The 17,707-nt window shown below is 41.9% G+C and overlaps 1 protein-coding gene across 1 annotated transcript in view; it reads left to right on the top strand.

The window, feature by feature from the left end:
• Positions 1-15,732, top strand: part of kdm4b (lysine (K)-specific demethylase 4B) — a 48,575-nt gene extending 32,843 nt beyond the window's left edge. The window contains exons 11-22 of the mRNA XM_061033842.1: positions 178-413; positions 659-779; positions 2,226-2,386; positions 2,584-2,788; positions 4,322-4,398; positions 4,631-4,686; positions 5,237-5,345; positions 8,882-9,070; positions 9,455-9,631; positions 10,061-10,180; positions 12,529-12,621; positions 13,554-15,732. Of these exons, the coding sequence (XP_060889825.1) occupies positions 178-413; positions 659-779; positions 2,226-2,386; positions 2,584-2,788; positions 4,322-4,398; positions 4,631-4,686; positions 5,237-5,345; positions 8,882-9,070; positions 9,455-9,631; positions 10,061-10,180; positions 12,529-12,621; positions 13,554-14,081 (2,072 nt within the window). The 3' untranslated portion in view covers positions 14,082-15,732. The remainder of the gene's footprint in view (positions 1-177; positions 414-658; positions 780-2,225; positions 2,387-2,583; positions 2,789-4,321; positions 4,399-4,630; positions 4,687-5,236; positions 5,346-8,881; positions 9,071-9,454; positions 9,632-10,060; positions 10,181-12,528; positions 12,622-13,553) is intronic.
• The last annotated feature ends 1,975 nt before the right edge of the window (positions 15,733-17,707 follow it).

The raw sequence follows: 17,707 nt of genomic DNA, 5'->3' as shown, positions 1-17,707 counted from the left end.
CTTGAACTGGCAATATAAAAGGGACTTTTTCTTACATGATGTCATTACAGTTTCATGAAAGTCACTCCCACAGTATATTTCATTATGTTTTTTGGATTACCAGTACATCCCATTAGAGTTTTTTGATTCGTCATGTCTACTATCCTGACTATTTTCCCTCCATGTATTTTTTGCCAGCACCGGAACTCGAGAACAAGCCACAGGACTTGATGGAGGACATTGAGAGAAAGAAGCAGAAAAAGGGAAAGAAGATGTTAAATGCCATCGAACCCACTACTGGGTTTCAGGAAGTTTTTGAGCAGTTTGCTACATCTGGCATGAGGACAACAATTAACCCCGTGGTTGGTCACCCAGAGATGGCAAATCCTTTAACCCCCAGACAGAGTGACATCCCAGCAGACATCAAGCCAGATGTGAGTGTCAGCAAGGTGTTGTTTTACTGTTTCAAGTCAACTTGATTTGTCCTTTTGAATGGTTTTACGTCAACGTGCCAGTCGGAGCAGCACACTTGGCCTTATTAACAGGAGAGACATTTAGCAGGCTGGTCTTAAAACAGAGTTAGACTTCTAGATTTACATTGTTTTGTTACAACAAAGCTGCTTATTTAAAGGTTAAAAAACAAAATCTGATATGACACAATCTGTATTTTTTGTATCAGGCATGTTACTCAAAGATGAAGATGCCAACAGAAGTCAAAAAGAGTCGCCGTCATCCCCTCAGCAAGCCCCCCATGCGCTCTCCTTTGTCCCTCGTCAAGAAAGACCCAACAGGCGACAAAGGTTTGTATGAATTCATTTAAAGGTCTCATGTTATGCAAAATACACTTTAGCATGTTTTTACAACACAGATATGTGTCCCTATTCCATCTACAAACACCCCAGTTATGAGAAAAGTCCATCCTCTCCGTCTTTTGCCTGCTCCACTTTTTCGAAAAGTGTGTGCTCAAACAAGCCATTTGGACATTTTCCCTTTGTGACATCACAAAGGGCCGTTATCCCTCCCCCTGGTGGGTGACACTCACACAGCTAGGTATTTGGTCTGCCCTGTGAGTCTTCCCTCACCCTAAACAACTGGGTATGATGCAAGAAAACCCATTCCACCCAAGCTCGTCCAGAGGGGGCGTGGTCCAACACAGCTTATTTGCATTTAAAGCTACAGACACAAAAAAATCTTGTTATGTCAATTGCAGAAATAGAGGGTTTTTATAGGCATGATCAAATGCAGGATCAGAGAGGAATTTTAACAAGAAACTTCACAGACATTTTTGGGGCGCTCTGAGACTTATTTAAACTGGTTGAAAAGGAGTATAATATGTGACCTTTAACCTTGAATGTATTTTTATTATCAATGTAGATATATATGTTTTAAATTGATCTACTGTACTGTTAAATGGGAGCCCCCCTTTATTTGTAAGCCCATACACAATGACTTGATATAACTGTAAAATGAGAAACATGAATAATAACTCTCTCACCATTATTCATCTATAGTCATCATTATTTCCCTCTGTCCCCTCCGTTATTCATCCCACTCATCGTCCTCTCTGTCACCATACTTAAAATGAAGAAGAGACTTGTTCCTTTTCTTTTGATTATTGATCCATAGAGAGAAAAACAGGCAGGACTAAAGCTCCCTGTGGGAATAATGAAATCAACACGCAGAGGCTTCTTTTCACTCCCTCTGTTCTGACTTTTTTTCCCTTTTCATTTTCTGACTGACGCTTATTGATCCGGGGATCATGACTTCCAATTACCTGCTTTCAAAGTCACTTAAGGTCTGGAGCAGGGGACCAGACTTGACGTCTTTCCTTCAGAAGGGCGGGTGGTGGAGGGAGAGGAGAACGGGTTAAATGCTCCTGCTGCCTTTTGTCCAGGTTTTAACAAACAATCTGGATCAGCAGCTTCAGGCAGCGTCCTTGCCAAATTGATTCCAGACCTACAACAGCAAGTTGTTGATGCCTGTGCTATTTGTGCTCATCAGCCAATTATATTAGAAGTGCTGTTGTTATTGTCTGGAATGCAGTGTGCTATTTTTGTATCTTGGCAAGGGCTCCCTTTTTAAAACGATCCCCATGCTTTTCCAAAAAAAATGCTTCTCATGCACTTTAGAGAAAAATAAATCATTCCAAATAATGAATCTTCCAACGTCTCCCCAGTATGTTTCACCCTCATCCGATTGTGGATGTCTTGCTTTAGAGAATAACAACTTGTGTCCTTCACCCACAGAGCTGTCCTCCCCCATGCCCCTGGACAGCGACATGAAGAAACAAGAGCATCTGTGGCAGAATCACTCCCCCAACTTCCTGGCAGAGAAGGCTTTCAATAATGCAGTGGCAGCCCTTCAACCACACTGTTCTATCTGCTCACTTTTCTGTCCTTACACAAAGGTAAAGCCACACGCTGCACCAGGAGCTCATTTCTGTCAACTGTAGCCAGGGAAGAAGTCTTCATAGTGATAGCAGTGACAGTTGTCTGTAGTTGTTGCAGGGTAGTAGTTGGGATATTGTGGTATTAGTATCAATAACGGAGGTGTATTTATAGTAATAGTCACACTTACATCTTTTCTTTTCTCTTGTTATTATAGCCACAAAAAGACTCTATGCTTCCGAATAACTCCCAGCGCACCCTCATTCCCCGTCCTGGCAGCCGCACTCGTCCACTAGTGTCGGAGATGTGCTTCAGTGTGGGTGCAGGCAATACCGAGCCGTCACCCACCAACTATCACACCGGAGAGGATGGAACCAGTCCTCTGCTCTGCTGCTCCTCCTGTCACATGCAGGTTCATGCCAGTAAGTGTACAACTCTAAATCCAGCAAGGAGTAACATTGAGGGGAGGGGGGGGGGGGGGGAGACATAGTGTGTCGCTGTGCAATGCAGTGAAAACACCTGAGGACAGCTGTACTAGTTAGTTAAGAAGGTGGGTGTTCCCCTGCATATCAAAAATGGTGGGCTTTTTTTAAAGATGCTAAATAAAAATAAACCACAGCTTTCCACAGTGTTTATGTGCTGTTTATGAAAAAGTCTACTCTCTTGCTGCTGCAGGAAACTTTCAAGCAAAGAGAATTTAATTCCAGCTTTTTACATTGAAGATTTTCCAGTCACTGAGAGCAGCCTGGTTTTTACTCCAAGTTATTACAAGGTCTTCTAAATCTGCCTCTTCTTAAGTTGGCAGATATTTTGAGAAAGTCAATTTACCATGCAATATGAAGGGGTTTGTAGCTGCAACAACAATGAAACACACAAGTGTAACTCTTTTACAATGTACCCGTATTTAACATGATAAGATCTTCATGCATAGTCAGGCAGAATATCCTAAAAGGTGATCCTAAATTGAATGTAGAATTTAAAGTAGAATTGTCATGACCTGGATTGTTAAAAATGTATTTCTATGAAAAGGTGCTTCATAAAGCTGTGTCAGCTTTGTTTTAATAATTGGGGGAATAAAAAGGTTTTGTACATATATTCAGTTTGATGCTGTCCGCCTGTCGGCCGTACAGCTCTTAGTACACTGCAGTGTTTGATTACTCGTTCTCAGCCAGCTGTGAGCACAGACACAGATCGACAGAAAGACTCGACTGCATTCCACTTCTATTCTCTCTTCACATTGTTGTTGTTTTTTTGTTTGTTTTTTTCTGGAAAAAGTATTGGAAAAATAGAAAGCACAGCGGATGACACTCTGCTACAACAGTGCAACAACTTGTCGGCTCAATTCCCCCTGTGGCAGCTCTGAGTGAGGCCTCTTGGCTGAACTGTTTTTGACTCGGGTCAAACTAGCTAAGAGGCTGCTAAATATACACAATGGCCTTTTGGCACACCATACACCTGCTCTCTCACCCTATGCCCTGCCTTCTGCACTTATGTGTCCAGACAGTCAGCTGTTGGTTGGACCTGTTGGAGGTTATATGTTTACCAAAATGTTCGTACATGTGGATGTTATTATTTTTTTTTTTTTGCAAGCAGCACATGCAACCAGTTCAATTACAACATAGACATGTGCATCCTATGTGCTCAGTCAATACTGCACACAAACACTCACTGACCCTTCCAGGCTCTGATTATCCCTAAAGCGGTTCATTAGTCATCCAGCATGAGCTCGGCTTAGCTGGGGGAGCAGTGCTGCTATTGATAAGAGGACATGAAGCAGAAAAACCTGCAAGATGCACCCGCTCTGTGCTCCACCCCTCTGCTCCACATGGTGTTAGTGTGCGCTATCCAATAAAATCATTCAGTATATTAGAGTAGGTTTAGAGAGTTGCAATGGAAACAGCAAATACGAAATGTTAAACGAAAAGGATTTGAAGCCAATCTTTCCTCTCTTGCAGGTTGTTACGGTGTGAAGCCAGACTGTGTCAGTGATCCCTGGATGTGCTCCAGGTGTGCAGCAGGAGCCTGGACAGTGGTGAGCAGCAGCTTAATTATACAACAAAGTCTATAAAAACATGATCATAGTCCCTCAGAGTTCACTTACTCATGTGTAGTCAAATCTGCAGTATTTAAAATGGATTGATTATGTTCCCCAGCAGCTATAACGACGAAATACCAAGAGATGAGCCATGAGAGCTCAGAAGGTCTATGTTGCTGCGTCTGCTCACTGCCTAAACGTTATCCTCATGTGCTTTGTGTGTTTTCAGGAGTGTTGTCTCTGTAACCTGCGCGGAGGAGCTTTGAAGACTACAACTGACAAACGGTAAATGGCATAGCTTTGGGTTTTAATTTTCTAAGAATAAAACAAAGAATAGAACCTTTTATTCCAATGTCACCAATAACTCACAATGACTACATATATATCTGATATTGTCATGACTTGACGGAACCAGAGGGTTCTGTTAAGCCTGGCTCACACTGCAGGAGTTTTTAAAATCTTAGCTGATTTTGAGTCCGTTATTCTGTAATCTGAGCCAAGCTTTAGAGGTGGTGAAAAAAAAGTGTAGTCTTAAAACCACTTCTTCTTGCTTATCAGACAAACATTTACCTACAATAACATCACATCTTGTATAAAACAGATAAATGCTAAATCGAAGTTAACCAAGTTACGATTACGGTTATGATTTCAAAATGAGATATCAGCAAAATCAATCTACTGGTAGTTCTGCAGATTTCAGTTTGAACAAAAGGCAGAAGATGCAGGACACATACTGGTAGTTATTCACATGTTAATTAGCTGTCTGAGTTACATTTTTGGCCTTGTTTGTGCATCATCCAAAGCCTGATGTTTTATGGTGTGTCTTGTTATCCAGGTGGGTCCATGTCATCTGCGCCATAGCTGTGGCTGAAGCTCGCTTCGTCAACGCCATCGAGAGGGAGCCGGTGGACGTCAGTGCCGTCCCAGAATCACGCAAGAATCTGGTGAGTTTCTGTCTCCGTGAGGACAGGACAGTAACAAGTTCTCCTCTTAAGTCTGAAAGTCTCTCTGTCTTCCCTGCTCACTGTATCTGTCATTCTCTCGGTTTGGACTCATCCTCCCCTGCTGGATTGATCTTTTTTCATCCTTTTAAGACAAGTGGAGGACATAGGGTGAAACATGTGTGCTGAGGGGAGTAGCTGAATAATCAGCCGTCATCTCTCACTGCGCCAAATGAAGTGCATCGATCCCGTGGGCGAAAGGCAATTTTCTCATTGCGTCCACGTCTTTGAACACAACTCGTCCCTTCTCTCTAAGTCTCCCTCTTCCCCCTCCTTTCACATGATCCCACTTCACAGGGAACAGCAGTGCTTGCTGGTGCAATATAACAAATCTACAAATATTGTCACCTATCTTCCGCAGCCGCTCTCTGAATAATCTATCAAAGACAAGCTGGGTGACATTTGCATCCAACTGCTGTCAAAGCAGGATTCCTCCATCGCTTCTTGAAACGCCACGAGAAGAAACTCTGCGGTCTAATGATCCTGATGACTAGGCTGATCAACTGAGAACATGAACTCCTGAAACAAGTGAAACAATTTCACCGTGTTCAGCAATCTGTGTGTGTTTTCCCTTCTGTCTTTGAACATTTGTTTTTTTCAGACGCAGAGAGATTTCACCCAGCAGCTTTTGTCTTAGTTTTCTCTGAATTTCTCAGGCACAGTAACACTGGCAGAATCCTCTAAAGACATACCTTTCCCAAAGGTAGTGTCTTGCACCTAAAAGAGCTGCAGTGTCTTTTCTTCTGAGAAAACAGCCTCAAGCTTGGACGAGCAAGCCACTTCAATAAATCATCATTCAACCTTTCTAGCTGTTTTTCACCTCCAGGTTTAGGTCCACTCACCTGTAGCATCGGAAAAAAACTTTTAAGATGTGTATTTATCTGAACATCTGGTTTAATTTTTGAACATTTTATTTCTAAAGGGTAGATTAAGTGTGCAGTGTTATCTTAGATTTCCTAAAGCAAAGGCCCGAAACTCAAATTTTGTAAAGATACAAAACTAAGGATTAAAATTCTTTAAATCATAAACAATCCAGTAATCCTCAGGTGAAAAATTGGGCCGAAAGAATAATTAGTGAATTATATGCACAATACAATACCTATACAACTAAACATACTATATATAAAGAAATTACAATAATAAAAGACAATAGACAAAGAGATAAAAATAAACACATTTTGACTTAAATGCACAGTATGTAGATTCTGCCACCGGGGAGGGGCTCTCATTCAAAAACAAAAGATGACATCGAGGCTGGCACATAATCATGGGAGGTGCTCTCTTTGCTTCCCCCCCCCCCCCCCCCCCGATGAAAACAAAACTCTGAGTTGACCATAGTGAAGATGAATGGGCGAAACTGACCTGAGAAAGACAATATGTTTACCGGCGATGTATCAGAGTATAAATCATGCTCATGCTGCTCTGGTCTCACCGCCTGGAAAAGTGTACTGGCTAAAACTACAAACTATGCCAGCTGGTGAAATAAATCACGCAGCTCTGTTGTGAGCCGTTGAACATCCCCCCCCCTCCCCCCCCCCGCCTCACTCTGGTACAAAAATGAACTATTGGCACTTTAATAAAGAATATATATTTTGTATTGATCTGCCAGGCTACATCTGCTCCTGCTGTGATTTGTCAATAGGAGGAGGATGGAGACGGGCGGGTGAGAGAGGGAGTGGGGCAGACAGAGTGTGAATGTGTGATGATAGATAATCACAATGAAACAAGTGCACAAAAAGATACCAGGAGCACAAGATGAGCGAACTGTCGAAGCTGTTTAGGTAATAGCTCTAGTCTGTCTGGCAGATCGAACCATGGTGTCATGAGGAGGACATCCATAAATCCACTCTTTTCTTCTCCAATGGCAGGTGATTTCTTCAAATATAGATGTTTTCATTAGTATCTGAAAGGGAGATTTTCTTTAAACACACCTACCCCCCCGGTGTAGTGGTATGATATCTCAGTTTGACAGAAGAAATTCTCTTACATGCTGTGATTTTCTCTCTTTATTCCATCTCTCCTGTAAGCCTGTCTCGGTTCTTCCTTCTGTGTTCTCTACATGAAGAGATGGGTAAGGAAAGTGTGAAGATAAGGGGGTAGACATGGAGGAAAAGGATTCAACATGAAATGAAAGAAGAAGGGTTTTCATGCAGGGTTGTACATGTCAAAAAGTCTCCTAGTAAACCAGGATCCCGGCCGAAGGCAAAGATTTGGTTGGCTGGTTGTAATTTCACACTCAAAATGTAGGGATGGAATAAAAGAATTGGAAAAAAGGCAAAAAGAAAAAAAAGCCCTGTGAGGGAGAAAAGTAAAGTCCTTGTTTTATTGTGCAAGAGCAGAAGTTGAAGAAGTGATGCAAGAAAAAGGATGAAGAAAAAACAATGTTTGGGGTGCGACAGTGACGGTTCACGCTGCTGTTAATAACACGTATAAAGTTGTTGACGAAGAAAGTGTTGACATTTTCAGGGAAGTCTGGAGGAGTATCTCACCAGGCTGCCAGCACTGATGCTCTCACAAGCACTATTCTCTTTTTTATTTAATAATTGTTACAGCACCAAAAAGTATAAAAAGGTGGTCCTTGTCCCTCTATCATGAGACGCCCTACAAATCCTGCCAATTCAGAGCAAGCTATACCAGAAAAACCACATGGTTTTTAACAATTATCAAGCGTCATCACTTTCGGAAACCGCTCCTCGTGGTTGAATGTTATCGACATAGACGGCAAATACAGCGTGGAATCTTGTCAAGACATTTTTGTGACAAGTCTGTGTCAACAGCAAGTTCACTGAAACACTGGAGTGAGATGTGTGCTGTGGAAGAGGCTCTGTGATTGTGAACACCACCAGTGTTTGGCAGGCTACTATCCACCATCTCGCATGATTCCTTGAAATCAACTCAACTTTAACGTTTAATTGCAAAAGAAAAAGAAGGAACAATCCATTGCTTTCAATCAGCAGTCTGAATATTAGGACCTTAAAGCTCCTGTGATGAGTCTTTAACTGGTTATGAAATAAACTGAAATGTATACTGATGCCTCTTTGACGTTTTAAAGCAAACACGACTGTCAGCAACGAGATTGACTTTTTCTATACATCCTCATTTTCAATGCCTGTAACCTTGCCCACCCACAGAAATGGCTGGGCCCCTGAAAGGTCCAGTGAATGGGCCCTCCCAAGTTATGATTTAAATCAGCGTATGCACATTTGATCAGTAGTGTTCGATCTAGCCTCCAGGCTAACATTAGCTCCCTCCGCCTTGTGAGCTGGCTGATTTTCTGGCATCCTGGCAAAATTAATTTGAGACAGCTTTGTCCACAGGGGTCGCCAAAATCAACACAACCTGAACGTTCCTCACAGAATCCTCAAGAGAATTCCGATAACACTTGAATATTTATGTTCAAGAAAAACAAAACAGCAGAGGAGGTGGGACTGAATCACTGTAAAACTAACTCAAATCTTCATTTTCTCTTTTCTTTGTAGAAGTGTGTATTCTGTCACAGCAGTAATTCCAGTCAGAACCGCGGCGCCTGCATCCAGTGCTCATACGGGAACTGTGCCACCTCCTTCCATGTCACCTGCGCCCAAATCGCCGGAGTTGTCATGAAACCCGCAGACTGGCCCTACGTGGTCTCCGTCACCTGCCACCGGCATAAAAGGGTCCCGCCCAAGGTAGGAGCAAAGGAAGAGTCTTGGTTTGGAGAGAGTCAGCCAGAGATAGTCATTCAGAATTTCCATGTTACCTTTAGATACAGACTCAGCGTGCTTCTGATATCCTGTTCTCACTTAGCACGTTAGCATGTTGGGAGATAGAAGTTGTTTTTATTGTTGATTAAACTTTTTATAAGGAAAATTTACAAGGTCCCCCACACAGAATTTTTTTTTTTGATTTGAGTCAATCTATGCTGAAGCTGCTATCCCTTATTGACATTCTAGTCGTTGGGCGTTTTGACCATTTATTTCAAAACGAGTAACATAAAGACACACACTGTATCTGATTTAAATATGTTTGAATTTGTCCCATGCTTCAGCCTTGTATGTTTTTCCTCTGTCCAGCCTCGGCCCGCACCAAAAACCCCACAAGGTCCAAACGTGGGCCAAAGGGTGATTGGTCGCAACGTTGACGGCTGGTACTACCACTGTGACATCATCGGCGTGGCCGCACAGACGTACTACGAGGTCAACTTCGACGACGGCTCATACTGCGACAACCTGCACCCTGAAAACATAATGGTGAGCGTTTCTTCTAGCCGAGTTAAACACCGGCACCTACTCATAGCGATAACTTGAACATATATAGATCCTTGTTTCAAAGACAGGGAAATATCCTAGCAACAGTTCTGTGCTTTGTAGCTAGAGCAAACTTGTTAATTAAAATATGATAAGTAAAAGTAAATTAAAATAAGTTTGAATGAATCACTGTCATATTTCAGTAACAAACATCTCTGAACGTTTAATACATTTGAAGAGAGAGTTCATAGATTAAGGTTCACCAGATGAATGATGAAAGGAGTTTTTCAAACAACACAAATTATCGTCGAGTCAGGGAAACAGTTTCAGTTAACAGACTTTTGTTTTCAGCGGAGTCTTATCTCTCCATCTCCCAACTCTTTATCTGCATCTTCATTCTCTTCTTCCCTCCTCCTCCTCCTCCTCCTCCAGAGTCATGACTGCCTGCGCAGCGGTCCTCCCGAGGTGGGAGAGTTAATTGTGGTCAGCATGCCTGACGGTCAGGTCCTCAACGCTTCCTTTGTCAGACAGCACACCCACAAGTTTTACCAGGTGAGAAAAATAAAACACACACTTTTAGATATTAGCCTCCTTTTTCTGTTTAACCTGGGGCTTTCACACGTGCGGAAAACTCCTGAAAAACTTTTGCTCAGACTTCACCTGGAGTTTCTCCTGCCAGACCCCTAGTCTTTTCTGCAGAAAGTCCAAGTGGGCTGATGTGAGAACGCAGAAGGATATTAACCGGAGAATTCACCTCTAGCCAATGGGAGGGGGGGAGTGACGTTTATAACCTGTGACTGGATTCATGTGACAACTAGGTGCATGCCACTACACCCTCTGACTGTGCGTGCGTGCGTGCACATTTCATGTGCAACACATTGCTATTTGTTACATGTCCTTTACTTGCTGAGTGATGTTTGATGTTTTTATATGTTGTATTTGTTACCTGCCAAGGGACTGCAGATGTAAATAAGCCTAAGGCTAAATCTGGTGCAATGCATCAAATGGTTACATTTATGTTTTAATTGCACGTGGTCCCTTTACAAATAAAGTTAAATTGAAACTATGATCGCTGTGCACGTATTTAAACAGCTGCATTACGTTTTCTGTTCCTCGTCAGTATGTTGTTCTCCGCTCTTTTATTCTCATTATAGCCTCGTATAGCAGACTGTTGCTTCATCCGCTACTTCCGCGTCGTGTTTTTTATGCTAAGTCTTACCTCAGGAGACCCCCCTGCCCCCCCCTCCAGTCTGACAGGGGATACTCTCCCGCTGTGAGGTTGATTATGTGAACAGCCAGGTCAGGAGAATCTTGATATTTTCAGGAGTGCATTTGTGAAAACAGCTCTGCTGAAGTAAACCTGTGTGATCAAAAAAGGATGGACAAGAAGAGGTGAAGGGTCAGGTTTTCTGGCTGGAAAGTCTCATCTCGGGCTCTCTGAATCTCTGAGCAGAGGAGAGAAAGAAGAGAAAGAGATGTAAGAATCTCACACTGGATAGGTAAATGTGTGTTTAAGAAAAAGAACAGGAACAATTGTATTCTTCAACCGCTGCTGTTCCAGTTCAGTGTTTTCAGGCAACATTTGTAATTCCCTGCTACAGTGGGCGGAGAAGAAGCTGGATTTAGAAATGGACAAATGCACACAAGGGTTTTATGAGCCATGGCACAATCTTCACATTTTTATCTGATGCTCTTCTGCAGGAGGGACCCCGTTGTGATTAAACCTCTGAACTTTTGGTAACAGGGTCCTCTGTCTAATGGCTCTGCCACCCTCCGGTTTGTTTCCCGGTCTGGTATTTATCAATGTGTGAAAAGCTTGGCTGCCCTCGTAGATTACTGCGGCGCATTCTGATGCAGCGTAACATTGAAATCGTGAAGTGGAGAGATTTCGGCCTCACTCGTGCATGCCCGGGGAGTTCACAGGGAAAATATGGAGAGGGTTAGGGTTAGGGTTACCAAGTGGAACATTCACAATTGAAGATGATGATTCTCTGGGACTGGTGTCAAGGGCAGACATCTTGAAAGTCACATTTATAGATAGAGGAATCCATTAGCAGACAGGGTTAAGTGAGGTTGTTAATCTTGGATATTCCCTCGACACTGGTTTTTGTGAGCACACGTGGAAATGTTTTGATGACACATACACACACAACTGGAATGTTTGTACACCGTGACATAACTATTCAAGCTATTCAACCTTGTCAGGCCTGCGTCTTCTCCTTATTCTGACAAGAGTTCACTGCTCATTTAAATACTTGAATGTGCAGCATATTACACCAACTGGCCCAAGTGCACAAGGCATGTGCTGTTGACCTTTTATTCACCATCACTGGCATATCTTCTAAAACACTACAGACTCCTTTGTTGTGATTTGAAATGATTTCCTCTTCAGAAAGTAAAGAGTCTTTCTTTGCTCTCATCTTGTAGCCCGCTAGCTTCGCTACCAACCGTTCTGTAAGAGACAAGGAGCTCCGTTCTGATGAATTATAAACAAACCTCCAGCTGTTCACTGTGTCAGGGCCACCACCCTGACCTTGTCCCCTTTTTTGTGCGTTTAAAAACACTAAGCTGAAGCTCTCACCCAGTCAATGAGCAGCTTTGGGGTTCAGTGCGACGGTCAAGGACATTTTGACAGAACACATGGTCCTTGATGAAACCATTTGTAATCGCTGGAGCTCCATCTGTGACTTTTTAGTTAAAAGTTTCAGTATTTTTGCTCACTTAGCCAGCCTGCTACTGTTTTTTTTCCCAGCTCTAACCTTTGATGATTGGATAAGTTTCCTTCTGATGTCGCCCGCTGTAATTGTTATGGGTCACGTTGAGTGTTGCTCTTTACTCACAGGAAACAACCCACATGAAAATGTTAGTGGATTAATCTAAAGTTTCAATGTTGTGTCCAGGTTGAGTTTCAGGACCAGACTCAGCTGATGTTAAAACACTCAGAGATCCATCAGCTGGACCAGGAGCTGCCCAAGAGAGTCAGAGCCCGACTGGTGAGTTTATCACTGACACTCTGCTTTCAGCTCACACACCACGCGTTGTGCTCTCAGTCTTGTTATAATAAAACATATAAGGAGGGCACTTAAGGCACTCTGTAGCTTTTAGAATTGTTTGCAGAGGCGAATGATAAAAACGGTGGCCCAACAATAGCTTCAAGTGTTCAATAAAAAGACCACAAAGCAGTTTCAGATGAAATAAATATTTATTCAAGCAAACAACTGACGTGTTGCAGCCCACAATGGATAAAGGCCTGCGTGTGGGACAAAATGTGTAGGCTGCTGCTTTTCATAAATATCTGGTGAGAAAATGAGAGTGCCTTTTTTTTATGCCAAGGAAGCTTTTCATGATAATGTGTGTCAGAAGAAAGTCAAAATCTTTAATCGTTTTGAGAAAACTTTGAAACGCGTCAGATTTCACAGTTTTTTTTAATTTTTTTATAAAATATAAAGTCTCTGAATTTGAATATGCACATTTCAACCAAGCATCTTGCACTTTAAAAAAACATCAAATAAACACTGTTGACCTCTGTAGATGCAAAGAAGCTGCTTGATTTAACTGTGTATCTGGTATTAATAACGGGAAGGTGTGTTTTATGCATTATGAAAAAGTCTAAGAAACATTTCTTTGTTCTGTGAACAAACAGAAGTTTGTGAAAAAACAGAACTTGTTCGATTAAAGACATTCTTCACTCTTAACTCTGAGGCTGTTGGTGATTGTAAACAGGAATGAAACTCAAGCAGCTGTTATGAATGTCATGTATATGACATTTATTTGGTTCATATATTTTCTTGTTCAGATTTCTTAGACTTTTATACATGGCGGATAGTTCATGCTCTTTGGTCTTTAGTTGGTAAGAAGTGATTTCAGACACACTCCTGTTTGTCCCATCATGGGCTCAGACTGAACCTGTTCTGTCTGTTTTCAGGCAATACCTGCCCCCCAAGAGGGGGTTCCCCCAGCAGATGAAGCTCAAGCAGCCAAGCGCCCCCGCCTTCCATTCAACGTAGCCCCGCCCGCTGACACCCCCATGGAGACCACTCATAACCCAGCCTATCCCCAAACCGCAGCCCCGTTAGCAGCACCAGCAGCAGATCACAGTATTAACACACAGCACACCTCACCACTCCTGTCCCAGCCCATCCCCACCCCGCATGATGCCCCCACCTTAAACAATGGTACTCAGATGGACGCTGTGACCCCGATGGACACGAGCCTCGCCCTCACCAACGCTTTAACGGAGTCACCACTGTCATCGGACCCCACGCTGACTCCCCAGTCGACCCCCTTTCAGTCGACGTTGAACTCTGACCCCCTCCTGTCTGTGCCGTCCCCTCCCCTGCCTCCACAGCACATGTCCGAAAGCTACATCCCCAGCAGCGGCTTCGTTTCCTACATGGAGACCCTCCTCAATTCGCATTTCCCTCAGGACAATGGACCCGGACCCCTGTATTAAAACACAACTCCACTATATTATTCCTCAACCTCACTGGCTGAGGAAGAAGCCACTCAGAAGTAAGCTAACAGAGATGGATTCTAACGAGTGCTGTATTAATGGACAGAAACTTTTTGTGCACTTGCTCTGAAAGCTCAGGACAGAGCAGGAAAACACACGGACACAAGAGCACTCTTTTAATGCATGTTACTTTTCTATATTTGACTTAATGTATTTGCAGTGGTGCTTCAGCCTCTTCTGGAGCCATGGCTAAAAGAGGACACCGTTTTTTTATTTGAACATTATTATGATTATGATTATTTGTTGTTTTCTAGGCCTTTGTTTGCTTCAGTCAGCTGCTGTGCTTTTCTTCTGCATATATAATTATGAATGGGTGGTATCAACTCCAGACCTCGTCATGTTAAATCAATAACAGCACAGTCCCGATTTCTTTGTACAGGAAACTAATTACAATGACTGCCTCTAAGCACCAAGGCCACAGTGGACTTCACTTCTTCCCTTTTTTTTTCTTTTTCTTTTTTTAAATCAAAGAACCAGCAATTAAATATCTATTTTTCAATGCAGCCGCTCGTGGCTTCGAAACTGGTGGAGGTAGTAAAGTGTCACATTGTCCATCTTCAGGATATTTTCAGCGAGGTGGTTTTTTTTGTTGTTGTTGTCATATTGCAAGAGGTAAACATGGGGATGGGGTAAAAAGAAAAAAAAGTGTATTGTAGGGGGTACTCAGTATTTAAATGTCTTAGTCAAATATTGAAAGAATTATTTGTTCTAGAAAATATCTTGTTGAATGCAAACACTTTTAGATTTGTCTGCAGGATGCATTGGAATCTTTGTGAAGATTGTGTCACATTAGTGAACAGATGAGACCTTTATGTGTTGATGTCATTCAGTCATTTTGGCGGCTCCACTTTTCACACCCAAAAACTCTCTCAGGGTTCCTACATGTGGGGGAACAAAATACATTTTAACGTCTTAGTCTTCACACATTCAAGGAAGAAATAGAACAGCCCAGAAAACGCTCATTGGCACATGAATAATATTTGTTGTCCTGGTAACAGTCCCTGACACCCTGAGTGATGGCGCACATTTGTCCTGTTGGCAGATGAACTGACCAAAACTATCAAGTCAATTTAAAGGATGAAATAAAGTTAGGGGAAATGTTTGATATTTGGAAGAGGGGGAAAATATGTAGGAACCCTAAAATGTTGAAAATGATGTATCATTATTGGTTTAGATGTATAAATCAATATTGTATATTAATTAATGTGGTCTGTTTTTTTCCGTTGCTGTATCCTGTTTGTTCATTTTCTGAACAGAATTCACAAACTTGTCCGATTGGAAACATCATTATCTTTATTTTAAACAGGTTGGACAGTGTGGACAACACATCTTTCTTGTCCAGGATACAGTTATATTTATGCTAATGAGGTGCTACAAAGATATTATAAAACTACTGATAAACTGTCTTTCCCAACACTGTCACCTTGTACATACTGCAGGCCTTGTGTATTGTGATTTCAATTTGTAAATGTCACTTACCTTTTTTTTCTGTCATCACAACTGAAATATTGGAACACGTGTGTGTTCCTGTTTCCAAATAATGTCCATCAAGAAAAACCTATTTCATAGGGATTAAAGTGGGTTGCTAGTCGCCAGCTCTTCTGTGTTTTGTGTGTTCAGTGGCCCTAAAGGTTCAAGGGAGTCGTACATTTGTGGACCAGCCATGGAAAGATGATGGAGAAAGTTTCCTTGGCATTTTTCGAGTTTATTTCAGTGGAGAGGCATTGAAGATAAGAAAGATCCCTACATGTGTTACTGTTAATCAAGAAATCCATCAACACTACATAAAAAACAGGATTTATAACATTTCTGGAAGCTCAATTGTTAGTTCTTGACAAACTTGCCAGACAGGAATTGTTTTGGCTAATCCACTGAATTAGATAACCGACAACAATCTGGTAAAACCAATCCAAACCCAAAACTGTATACAGTAGGGGCGCTGGTGGCTGGTGCGGGAAGTCCAAGTGGTCGGCCTGGTTTGAATCTGACCTGTGTCATCCCCCACTATGTCTCTTGTTGGTCTCTGGCTCTACCCACTGTCCTATCTCTAAAAAAGGCACAAAAGCATAATCAATGTATACAGTTATAATAATATACAATTGTTAATTGATTTTGAATATTGCAACATGCAAGAAAATAAATGAAAGGGTTTATCGTATTTTTGAGCACAAGGTGTTTTTACATGGTCTTGTGTGCACATAACTGTATTTCTACTTGACAGAGCAAGACCCTTCTTCTTAGCTTTATCTCGGCCTTCATGGAGGAAGTCATCTGCTCTGGACATGTTTATTATCCAACCTGACGTGAAGGTTGTGAAGGTCGTAGGTGAAGTCTGATGAGAGTCATGTCTCAAGTCACACAACAGAGCCTCCACGTTACATGTCCGTGAAGTAAGTGACACACTGAAGTGAAAAAAAACTAAAGTTATCTGCAACATTAACCAGCCAAACCCTCCCCCCCCACCCTATACAGTCTTATGTATTTCAACAATATACTCCTGTTCTTACCTAAAATAATAACCTTTGTAATTCTTTTATCTGACAACTAAACTCAGCTTCTTGGTTTGGAGAGCATGTCACTGTGTCAGGAGGGATGTTTTATTTACACCTTAAAGAAAATAATAGCAGATTCAGTACGACACTTATACTGTACAGAGCTGCAAGGCTTTTCCTTTAAGATCTCTAAGAACATTTAGTTTTCTATTAATTTACTTAGTAATGGTAAAATTTAATTAAGGCCAGCAGGTCTGCCTCAGGTCTGTGGTGTGTAATCGTCTTCCTAAGCCTTGATCCTCTGCCTCCTTCTCCTCAGACTCGCACACTGTGTGTGTGTATTTGCAATAATTGGCAGTGCAGACAGTAGCACTGCTGTTTATTTCTCACTGCAGCAACTCTTTGGCAGGAATTGTGAATTTGCACATTAAGCACACAGTGGGTTGGGTTGGGTTGGGGGGAGGGTATTTTTTATTTTGCTTACTTGCTTAGCCTGTTACTGAAGTTATTTTTAGACAGTCTAATTAGTAGCCCTGGAAAGGGAGTTTCCATTTCAGCTGATCCAGATCAACTCCCTCCAAATGAATCCTTACATCTACATTTTTATTGAAACTAAACTAATTAGTCTCAAGGAAACACACTGAAATGTTTATGTGACTCAGGGTGAGAGGTCAGTATCCAAAGTTTAATCTGAGTTGGGAAAGTATTTTTTGAATGACACACCATGTTTGGTACGTCACTGCATTCAATAACTGTTACCGCTACCAACATCTTCATTAACCACACTATGATAGAAAACATTTGGGAGGGGCATCAGGGCAAATTTAAATTAAAACAACAAATTTGAGAGGCCATTTGCACTATTAAACCCAATTAAATAGAAGTGCTAGCATTCAACCAGCTACTACGTACTGTAGGCCTAATTGTAGGCCAATATTAGCTTGGCTAGCTATGATGCTAGCTAATAAGTTATCAAATATGTTGTCTTCACTTGAAATAATGCCTGATTTTTTTCTCCCGGTTTTCACTAATTTAGAAACCTACAACCTCTTACAGAGAAGTTAAAAGTGAAAG

The sequence above is a fragment of the Labrus mixtus genome, chromosome 3, assembly GCF_963584025.1.
Source record: "Labrus mixtus chromosome 3, fLabMix1.1, whole genome shotgun sequence".
NCBI lineage: Eukaryota > Metazoa > Chordata > Actinopteri > Labriformes > Labridae > Labrus > Labrus mixtus.
The sequence above is the reverse complement of the archived record's forward strand: the minus strand, read 5'-3'. Positions and strand labels throughout refer to the sequence as shown.